A 10,642-nucleotide genomic window follows, 5' to 3' on the forward strand; every position below is an offset into this window, starting at 1 on the left:
CTGCCGGCCCGCACTCTGCGGCAAGGATGGCGGAAGGGAGGATGTCGGAGCGAGCTCGCCTGGAACGTCCTCGGGGGGACCGAGGAAACCAGGAACGGAACCAGGCGCTGGCAGCGCTCACCTTGGACCCAGGTGGGGAGAGACCGGCCTCGGAGCGGGGGTCCGAGCCGGCGGGGCCTCCGGAGGGAGGGAGAAACTGAGGCTCCGAAAGGGGGAGGGGAGAGGCTCGTCTCCTCCTTCCCCTCCCCACCGGTGGGTGCTGGGTGAGGGGGTGCGTCACGTGGGTGTGGGGCGGGTGGGTGTCTGGGCACCGTGGGTGTAAGTGCACGCGGTGTTCCTGGGCGTTCACGTGGGGGTCTGGGTGCCCTAGTTAATGCGCATAGGTGTGCGGGCCCCCTGCGTATGTGCGCGGGGATTGTGCATGTTGGTGCGTGGGAACAAAATGCGCGCACACCTGTATCCTCACACACAAGCATTTGCACACGTATGTTCGTGTGTGCAGTGTGTACGTTGGTGTGCGGGAACTAAAACACACGCATGTGCGCGCACATGTATGTTCGTGCGCTTACACACAAGCAGGTGTGTATTTGCGTGTGGATGGTGTAGGTCGGAGTGCGGGAACTAAAACACACGCGTGTGTGCGCACATGTATGTTCGTGTGCTTACTGCAGGCAGGTGTGTATTTGCGTGTGGGTTGTGTATGTCGGAGTGCGAGAACTAAAACACTCACGCATGCGCACATGTATTTCGTGCGCTTACACACAAGCAGGTGTGTATTTGTGTGTGGGTTGTGTATGTTGGAGTGCGGGAACTAAAACACACACACGTATGTGCACATGTATGTTCGTGCGCTTACACACAAGCAGGTGTGTATTTGTGTGTGGGTTGTGTATGTTGGAGTGCGGGAACTAAAACACACGCACGTATGTGCACATGTATGTTCGTGCGCTTACACACAAGCAGGTGTGTATTTGCGTGTGGGTGGTGTATGTTGGAGTGCGGGAACTAAAACACACGCACGTATGTGCACATGTATGTTTGTGCGCTCACACACAAGCAGGTGTGTATTTGCGTGTGGGTGGTGTATGTCGGAGTGTGGGAGCTAAAGGTGTACGTGCGTGTCTGTGCATGTCCGTGGGCGCCACAGGGCGTATGTGTGAGACTCAGGTAAATGCACAGAATGTTAAGTAGGGTTGCTAGAGAAACCAGTGATACTAAAGAGTTCTCACACTGTTAAAAAGGGGGAAAAGCCGCTGGCTTCCGAGCCCCAGCGCAGACGCTCCCCGTGGAAGGCGTGTGCCGTGCATGTGTGTGTGTCATGTAAGCCCCCCACAGTGTGTGAGAGACCCTGCTCAGCAGGAGGTTTTTAAATGCACGAAATAGGGTTGTCATGGAAACCAGAGAGCTTGAAATCCAGTTACCAGACTAGTAAGAAGCAAAACAAATTAAGGCCCAGTATAAGCCCTGGGCTGGGGCTCCCCTTCTGTGTGGGGGTGGGGAATTGAGAAGGGGCAGTGCGTGAGGAGGACAAGGGGGGACTCCCCCGGAGTGGAGGGGGCAAAGCCCGGCCTGGGGAGCAGACTGAGAGCGATGGTGGGGCTCCCTTCCCCCTTCTTCCACCGGGGGTTCTCTGGCTGACTCTCCTTCCTTGTCTCTCCTTCCCCCCAGAGAAGATCCGGGGCAAACATGCCGCCCTCTGCTTTGCCACCATGGCCGTCATGCTGGGGCTGCCCCTGTGGTGGAAGACGACGGAGACCTACCGGGCTTCCCTGCCTTATTCCCAGATCGGCCACCTGGACGCCATGCTGGTGAGGGCGCCGGGGCCGCCAGCTCGGGGACTGGGGCCGGCCCGACGCGCCGGCCCGACGGGGGCTCCTAATCTCCTCCTCCTTTCAGCTCCGGCTCCGCGTTCCCGTCTCCGTGGTGTTCATCCAGGGCTCTCTGCCCATAGTGGATCAGCAGAAACTGCCCTTCACGGTTGTCAATGAGCGAGACGTCCCATTGAAGTGTGAGTCTCCTTCTCCCTCTCCTCCCTGGGTCTCTGCTTCCCTCCACCTCCCAGGGACGGACACGGGGATACCCTGGCAGCCTTTTGTCCCGGAGCCGGGTCCTGTAAAGCTGATTCAGGGAGATCTTGTTACCACCACGGGAAAGTTAAAAGTGGTGCTTTTAAAAGCACCACAGTATAATTCATGGTCTCATTTCTAACTCCTCCCTTTCCCCCCTTTTTGTGTATTTGTTTGGATGTTACATTTGTAGTTTAAAAAGTAAGTCATCAAAAGCCTAGAGACAGATTTTCCTCAACATTCCTGGGAGGGTGTTTCCCCTGAGCGGTTTCCGTCACGAGGAAGTCTGTGATCTCCTTTGATTCCCCAAGAAGCTGTGAGGTGGCTACTACAAGTCTTGTTATTCCTATTTTACATTTAAGGAAACTGAGGCTCAGTGAGGAAGTGACTTGTCCAGGTCACACAGTTGTAAGTACTGGGGCTGGGATCCGAGCTCCTCTCTTCCTCCCGACTTCACGTCTCGCTCTCTGTCCTCTGCTTTTTCTCTGCCTTATTCAGTACAGTAGTTCTTGAAGATGGGCCCCCTCCACGCCGATCTCTGATTGTCTTCCTATGGCTCCGTGTCCCTCCTCTGCTCACACGTCTTCCCCGGCTCCCTGGTGCCTCCAGATCAGGCCCCTCCTCTAGGAACAAGGTCCTTGCCCTGGCCTGTAAAGCAGCCCAGCTCCCCCCAGCTCCCCAGTCTTATTTCATGGCGCTGCTCTTTCTCCCTTCTCACGTTTCAGTCCAGCTGGCTGCTCTGCCGCACTCATAGAAGGCATCCACCTGGCCCGTCCCCAGGCCTGCTTCGTCCTCGGCTCCCCCTCCCGGGGCCCCTTTCCTCTCGGCCCCGCTCAGCCTCTGCCTCCTGCAGAATTAGTGGGCATTTATTCTATGCCCTGCGTGGCACAGAGCCCCTTCCTACCTGCCAGCCCTCCCCCGACTGGTATCGGGCAGATCTCCTGCCACCTGGGTGTAGTCTCCGCCTCTGGGGAGTTCACTCTTGCCTTAGTAGCCCCAGATCCAGCCTAGTGCTTGGCACACAGCAGGCGTTTACTAAGTGCTTGTGGCTTCCCAGCATCCTGAGGGATGCTCGTGTCTAGAAGCTCTTTGATCAGTGATTGTGAAATTGAATTGGAGCCCCAGCCAAGGGCTCCTGGGAGGCCTCGGGGCCAAGGCCTGCTGCCGAGACCCCAGCCCCAAAGGCAGAGTTTCCGGGAGCAGCAGATAGTCCGCTGCTGGTTTGCATGCTCACGCTTCAGAGATGTCTCGGGGGGAGAGGGAACAGAGCGCTGGGTTCGAGGATCTTGACCAAGTATTTTGAAAACAGGTCTGGTCTGAATGTTCAAGGGGATTATATTTTCTCTTCTTTCCATCACGTGTCATGGTCTTGGTGAGAGCTGAGACTTCACGCCATTGGCCCCTCTTGATGTTCACAGAGATGGAGGCACAGAAGTCACCATTCTCGTGGTGGGAAATGTCATTTCCCTGATAGAAGGAGTAGCGTCCGGATGTTTCCAGATGGACGCTTAGTAGATGGCTGAGAGCTCCATCGTCCAGGCCAGGGTAGAAATGGGAACTGAGGCCCCGAGAGAGGAAGCGACGGGCCTGAGGCCCTCTGCCTCTGTCCCCACTTTTCCACCTCTCAGTTTGGCTGTGGAACGTGCCCAGGTCATACACTTGCGGGTCTTTTTTCTTGAAAGCTAGACCGAAAGTTCGGTGAGGACCTCTTGTGTTTTGTCTAAACTTGGTCAGTCCCCCTGATTCCTCCCCTGCTCCCTCCTCTTTTTCTGCACAGGCAGGTGTTTAATAAATGCTGAGTCGAGTAGGATTTCCCAGCTGTCGCCCCTTTCTTAGTCTGCCAGGCTTGGCCTTGTGTGGGGATGAACACTCATCGGGAAGCCACCGGGGAGGGGGCCTGCCCGTGGGATGATGGGAATGATGGTGGGGGGAGCGGGTGGTTGCCCCAGGTCGGCTGCTGGGCCCAGTTCATGGCAAACCCAGACATGTCTCAGGGAGCGACCTCCGGCTTCCACACCCCCTTTCCTCCCCAGGAAGGCTTTGGACCTCCATCAGCCCTTCCGTAGTAGGGAGCCCTCTGCCTTTTCAGTGTCTCCCAGGAGGGTGAGGGGAACATCAGACTGGACTGGTTTGGGTGCAGACCTTAGAGGGGGAAGCCTTTCCTAAAGCCTCCATTCCCCCGGCCCACCGAGGCCCAGTTTTCCTCTGAGGGAGCACAGGAGGACGTGGGATCTGAGCTGCCAAACCCTCCTCCTGAGCCCGGTCCTCCCTGACTTATTTGGGGGGGGGGGGAACGGCTGGAGCAGGGAAGTGCAGGCGAATGGGCCCGTGCCGGGGACCTGTCCTGAGGGTCAGCCCTCAGCCCCTGCTTCCTTCCCCCTCAGGCAAAATGAAGCTCAAGTGCCGCTTCCAGCTGGCCTACCGCATGGCGGGCTCCCATGAGGAGAAGGCCTTCAAGAAGGACACCATTGAAGGTTCGGGGGGTGCCCCGGGGGCCTGGGCCCGGTTTCCCTTTGCTTTTCTGGGGAGCACCTCGGCTGGTGGGGGGTGTCTGTGCCTTCTGGAGGGAGGAGGTGGGGCAGCGGGGCTCTGTCCCATTGGCTGCTCTTTTCCCAGAGGCTGAAGCCGCGCTACCTTTGCCAAAGGAGGATACATTGGGCTCACTCAACATATTTGTGATTCCCGAGAAATCCTCGCTGCTCCCCAAGGTAAAGAGCCCTGGAAGTGTCGCCTTCTGCTCCTGGCAGGTTTCACGGGGTCCCTTCCATGTCCCACCATCTCATGGTGGGGGGGAGAATGCCCCCTTCCCGAGGTGCTCCCCCCCACCTGCCGCCTCTCCTCCCCCAGGACAAGATGAGCTACATCGGACCCAAGAGGACCGCCTTCCTTCGGGGGACCCAGGTCCGGCAGGCCCTGACGGTGGTTGGGCAGAGGATACTGCAGGTGGCTCAGTCCATGTCGCTGACCGAAGAGGTCCTGGCCGCCGCCCTGGGCGACCGCCTCCCCGAGGACAAAGTGAGCTTGGACAAGAGGCGGCCCCTCAAGTCTAGCCTGGGTAGGCGAGCGAGCGTGAGCACACGGGTGGGAGGGGGGAGGGGGGCTCGTCCTCCCGGCTGCCTGGGGGCGAGGCGAGGCCCCAGGGAGAGCCGTCAGAATTCCAGGTCCTGGAAGGACCCCCCCTACTCCTCTTCCTCTGCAGGCTACGAGATCACCTTCAGCTTATTGAACCCTGATCCCAAGTCCCACGAAGTCCACTGGGACATAGAGGGGGCCGTGGAGAATTACGTGCAGCCCTTCCTGAACCTGCTCAGCGTGGTGGGCAACTTCTCCATGGACTCTCAGGTGAGGGGCGCGAGGGGCACCGGAGAAGGGCGGCCCAGGCGGCCTTCAGGGGGCCTCGGAGGGCCTCGGTCACCGGCCGGCCCCTCTCCTCCTCCCCCAGATCCTGTACTACGCCATGCTCGGGGTGACTCCTCGCTTTGACGCGGCCTCGTCCAGCTACACCTTAGCAGCTCACAGCCTCCCCCACGTCATCAACCCTGTGGAGGCGCGCTTGGGTGAGCCCCTGAGGGGTTCTGGGGGGGGCACCGATCGCACCTTCTAGACCCTAGCAGGGGTTTGGGTGGGGGGTCGTGGTGGGAGCTTGGCCAGAGAGGAAGGCGGGGGCAGCAGCCGCGAAGCAGCTTGGGCAGGATCCCCCGCTTTGCCCCCGGGTCACCGCAAGGCTTCTGCTCGCCATTTCCCTCCGCAGCAAAGTCTCTGAGAACTCCTTCCGTTCCTCACTCTCCAGGCACATGGAGGGGGGACATGGGAAAGAAGTGAATCTTGATTGGGGATTTCACAGACCGGGGCCGCGCAGTTGTTGATACTTACGAGGGCCCGGGGCTGCCCCTTGTTCTGACTGAGGGCCCCCCAGCGCGGGCCAGGGCAGCTTTGAGGTCATCCCCAGAGAGTGGGAGGGGAGAGCTGCCGCGGGTCGGGGGCCTGCGTGGGGGCCGGCGCGCCGGCTTTAGGGCAGCCTGGGAGCTGGCCTTCCGTGTCCTCCCCGCCAGGATCCAGGGCTGCCTCCCTCTACCCGGTCATCAACTTCCTCCTGTACGTGCCTGAGCGCGCCCACTCCCCGCTGTATATCCAGGACAAGGACGGCGCCCGCGTGGCCACCAACGCCTTCCACAGCCCGCGCTGGGGCGGCATCATGGTAACGGGCCGCCCTCCCCCGCCCTCCGCCCGGCTCGCCTGCAGCTCCTGCCGGGGCTCCTCTGGCCCCGACTTCGGTCCCGGGCTGTCCTTGGGAGCGTCGGGGGGGTGTGGGGGCTCCCCGAGGGTGGTCCGTGACTCCTGCCAGTCTGGAGCGTCTCTGGCTGACGCCATCTCCGCCACTTCCTGCCCCTTCCCTGGGAGCAGAGACGGGGCTCGGAGCACATCCGGGGCACGGCCCAGGGCCTGCCCTGCCTCCCCACCCCCTCCTCCCCGCCGGGCCCCCCCGCGGTCCTGGACCGAGATGGGTCATTGTTTCCTTCCTGTCTCCGGGGACGGGCTGCTCTCTCCAGGTGTACAACGTCGACCCCAGTGCCTACAACACCACGAAGTACCCCGTGAAGGTGGACGTGGACATGGTCCCCGTGATGGAGGTGTTCCTGTCCCAGATGCGGTGAGGGCCCCGGGGGAGAAGGGGTGGGGGCGGGGTGCTGGGGGAGTGACCCTCCCGGAGAGCAAGAACTGAGGGAAGGCTCGCTCAGAATGCGACTTCCGGGACCCTGGCCGCAGGTCGCAGCAGGATGGGGCCTGAAGGAGGGGGGGTTTCCTTTCCTTGGGGGAGCAGCACCAGCCCCCGAGAGCGGGGGCCGTCTCAGCTGTCTCCGGGGCGCAGCCGCCAAGGGCAGCACTGGCGGACTCAGCAGGGGGCATTTCCTCCAGCTCTCGGTCACCATCCAAGTCCTAGGACACCGGCCTCCTTTGGGCTTCCGGAGGCTCAGCCCGGGTGTCGGGTTTGGCGGACGTCGGCCCGGCGCTCATTCCCGGGCTGACCCTGCGGGGAGCGGGGGTCAAGGGCAGACACAGACACGGGCCTGTCCCCCGGGGGCTCCTCCCAGGCCGTCCCTCACGGGCCAGGGCCCAGCTTTTGGCCGGCGTGTCCTGCCCGCTGCCCGGCCCTAGCTCTGCCTCTCCTCCCTGTGCCTCAGGTTGCTCTTAGGGATCCTCCCTCCCCAGATGCCGCCACACTTCCTTCTGGGAGGCCCTCCCCCTGAAGGGCTGCGCTCCTGGGAGGTGGACCGGCTGGTGTGGGCCCGCACCGTGGAGAACGTGGCCACGGTCGTCACCACGCTGACCTCCCTGGCCGAGCTGCTGGACAAGATCGGCAACATCGTCATCAAGGACGACGTGGCCTCGGAGGTGCGTGCTGGGAGCGGGGACACGCTCGCCCGCCTGGGCCGGCTCGGGGCCTCTCCTCCGGGGCCTCGCAGCCTCCCACGGGCCGGAGACCGAGGGCGGAGCGTTCCCGGAGGCCCGAGGAGGAGGGAGCAGGGGAGGGTCCTAGATCTAGCGGGGGTGGGGCAGTGGGGGGCCTGACCTGAGGCTGCTCCCGCGTACGGCAGAGGGGGACTGAGCCCCAGGCAGGGGGCCGTGACCTGCCCGAGATTGTGCCCCTGGTAAATGTTGGAGGCAGGACTTGAATCCAGGTCAGCTAATGCTCTCTGCTGGACATCCCAGTTGTGCATGTGGCCCCGCTGCAGATTCCCGTCCTAATGAACCTCCCTGGTGACAAACAAAGCCGACGGCCGTGGACCTTGTGCCCTCAGTGCTGGCCAGGCCGGGCCGGGCCCCTCCCCTTCCCTCTCCAGGGAGGCTGATAGCAGCCGCTTCTTCGAGCTCCCAGGCCACCGGCAGAGGGCACGTGGATGAGACACGGCCCGTGGGACAGTGCTGGGGCCCGGGCGGGCACTGAGCCAGTCAGTCTCAGTTTCCCCATCTGCAAAGCGGCAGTGAGGCGGGCATCTGGTCAGAGCATTGGGAGCATCGGCGGAGGTAACCCTGGCACAGCCTCTGCTGCCTCCTCCGCGCCCTCCCTCCCGCGAGGCCCTGACCTCCTGCCCCCCTCCCCCGCCACAGCAGTGGGCATCCACAAAGGCTGACGGGGAGCGGGGGCGCTAGGGTCCCAGGCTTGTGGCGGGTTGTCTCGTGCACCTTCTAAAGTGGAGGGAACCTCATGGCAGCGACTCGGTGCCTGGGGCGGAGGCGGCGCACATGAGCCTGAAGGAGCCAGGGCAGCCCCCGAGTGGAGAGGAGGGAGGATGGGGGCGGGGGACGGAGCCAGGGTCTCCAGGGCCAAGTGCAGGGCGGGGGCAGCGCCTGGACAGAGGAAGCTCCGGGGACCCCTTGGGGAGTCGAGTGGGGCTGGATGTGTGATTTGGGGGTCGGGAGTAGGGCTGGATGGAGCCCCTGCGAGCTGGGGGGTCACCAGGGACCCTTGAATGAGCCAAGCAAGAGCCTTAAGGCTGAGGAGCTGGCAGAGGCTCCTGAGGAGGAGACTTGTCACAAGAAAGGCAGGAGGAGGCCAGAAGGAGCTGAGGGCAGGCGGGGGACTCGAGAAGGCCATTCTAGGCAGTGGTCAAGGTTTGTGGGTCGCCTTGGGGGGAAGAGATCAGGTCGAGTAGAGGGGCAGAAGGAAGGGTGAGAGCAGCCTGCTCTTGGTACAATGGAAGGGAAGGGGGAGGATGGCCCAGTGACGGCTTTTTATGGGCACATTCTGTCCTCATGATAACTGGAGGAGGCAAGTGCTGTTCATCCCCATTTTATGGATGTGGAAACGGTCCCCTGGGCCTGGGATGCATTAGGGGGCCACCTAGCGGCCAGAGGGGAGAGGGAAGGTTTGGAACAGCTTTTGGGGGGGGGGCAGATCACCAGAAGAAGGGGCGCCCTCTCTCCCAATGCAGGGCCAGCCCCGGGCAGGGAAGGGGGGTGGGTGCGGCCATCCGGTGGCGAGGAGGGTCCCAGCTGAACTGGCATCTCTAGGGGGACGTGACAGAGGGAGGAGGGGAGGAGGTTGGAGGACAGGGTTGAGGAAGGGATTTAAGATCAAAATCAAGATGGAGAGACCGAGGAGGTACAGTGGTGGGAGGAGCTGCGATGGAGAGCAGGGATTGGGATTGCAGTTGGCTCCATTAAGGGCTGGGATGCCATGTAGTGGGGGCCCCCCGCTGAGGAGCAGAATGGAGATGGCCCCGTCTGGAGGGGCCCAGAGGGTTCCTTGGGCCTCCAGCACTCAGTCGTGGGATGTCAAGGCTTTGTCCTGGACCTCCCGTCTCTGGGGGTCCCGGGTCCCTGTGTAGGTCCCCCAGTGTACGTGCAGGCTTGGGGCGGGGACGTGACCTAGCCAGGGCTGGATCTCTCCAGGGGAGCACAGTTTGGAGACGGGCCCGGCAGTAAGCTGTAGGAGGATCGAGTGAGACTCCGAAGGAGGATGTGGTGGTGGAGGCAGGGAGGCTCTGAGAGAGAGAGAGGGAGCAGTGGTCCTGTCAGCGCCCGTGCCCGGGGAGAGGGGAGAGCGGTGTCTCCTGTGACTGTAGGTGGGCTCGGGTTTTCCTGGTGGCAGGAGGGAGGGAGCACATGGGCTGAGGTGAGAGGAAAGCCGTAGCGTGGCCTCTGACTCAAGGGGTTGGGGAGCCCAAGATGGAAGTCTGCCAGCCCGAGGATGGGCAAGGAGCGACTGAATTGGAGCCTCCGCCTCCTCGGGTGACTGCCCGGCCTCTGCACATCGCTGTGGAGGGTGTCGGTAGCCCCCCATTGGGTCCTGGTGACCCCTGGAGCAGCCCACCCTTTTGCCTTTCCCCTTTGTGACTGAGGTGAGAGGGACAAGTCTTCCTAAGTGACTCAGACCGTGGTACGTGGGCACCAGAGCCCCCCTTCCCTGTCCTCAGGCCTACCCCGGCCCCCGGCTGACTGGTGTCCTTCTGCCCAGGTATACCGAGCAGTGGATGCCATCCAGGAGGCAGTGGTGGAGCTGTCCGCTGGGAACCTGGAGACTGCTTTCCGTTACAGCCGGGAGGCGGTGACATCCTCAGAGAAGGCCTTTTTTGACCCTTCCCTTCTTCACCTCCTCTACTTTCCTGATGACCAGAAGTTTGCCATCTATATTCCCCTCTTCCTGCCCATGGCAGTGCCCATTTTTCTCTCCATGATCAAGATTATTGTGGAAAACCAAAAAGCCAGGAAGGATATTGAAAAGGTGGACTAAGTGTGCCAGGCAGGGAGAACGGGGGCAAAGGGTTCCCCCTTTGTGGGAGGGGCGGGTTGGAGAGCAGATTAATTACTGCTCCCAGGAGTAGCCCGGCCCCACTAGGAGAGCCCGTGTCCTCCTGTCCTTTGTCCCTTCACCCTGCGGGTCCTTTTGGATAGAGGCCAGGCCTTCGGGTGGGTGGGGGGTGGGGGGTTGGGCAAAGGAGGCCCTCCAAGAAGTCCTTTGCCCTGGGGTCGCTCTCATTTACTTCCCTGAGAAGGGACAGGCCAGTTGGTGGGTTGGGAGGGTAAAAAGGGGAGAAAACTGAAAAGGAAATAAAAGTCTTAGGGTCATCTGA

General features: G+C 61.8%; 1 protein-coding gene across 1 annotated transcript; it reads left to right on the forward strand.

Moving 5' to 3' along the window:
• On the forward strand, positions 1 to 10,642 carry PIGS (phosphatidylinositol glycan anchor biosynthesis class S). The gene is made up of 12 exons (XM_051992327.1): positions 1 to 132; positions 1,669 to 1,808; positions 1,897 to 2,008; positions 4,451 to 4,540; positions 4,683 to 4,774; positions 4,914 to 5,121; positions 5,266 to 5,408; positions 5,509 to 5,623; positions 6,119 to 6,264; positions 6,617 to 6,717; positions 7,250 to 7,460; positions 10,027 to 10,642. The coding sequence occupies exons 1-12, from the start codon at positions 27 to 29 to the stop codon at positions 10,300 to 10,302; spliced, it is 1,740 nt and encodes a 579-aa protein (XP_051848287.1). The 5' UTR covers positions 1 to 26; the 3' UTR covers positions 10,303 to 10,642.

Source organism: Antechinus flavipes, chromosome 4, assembly GCF_016432865.1.
Source record: "Antechinus flavipes isolate AdamAnt ecotype Samford, QLD, Australia chromosome 4, AdamAnt_v2, whole genome shotgun sequence".
Classification (NCBI taxonomy): domain Eukaryota; kingdom Metazoa; phylum Chordata; class Mammalia; order Dasyuromorphia; family Dasyuridae; genus Antechinus; species Antechinus flavipes.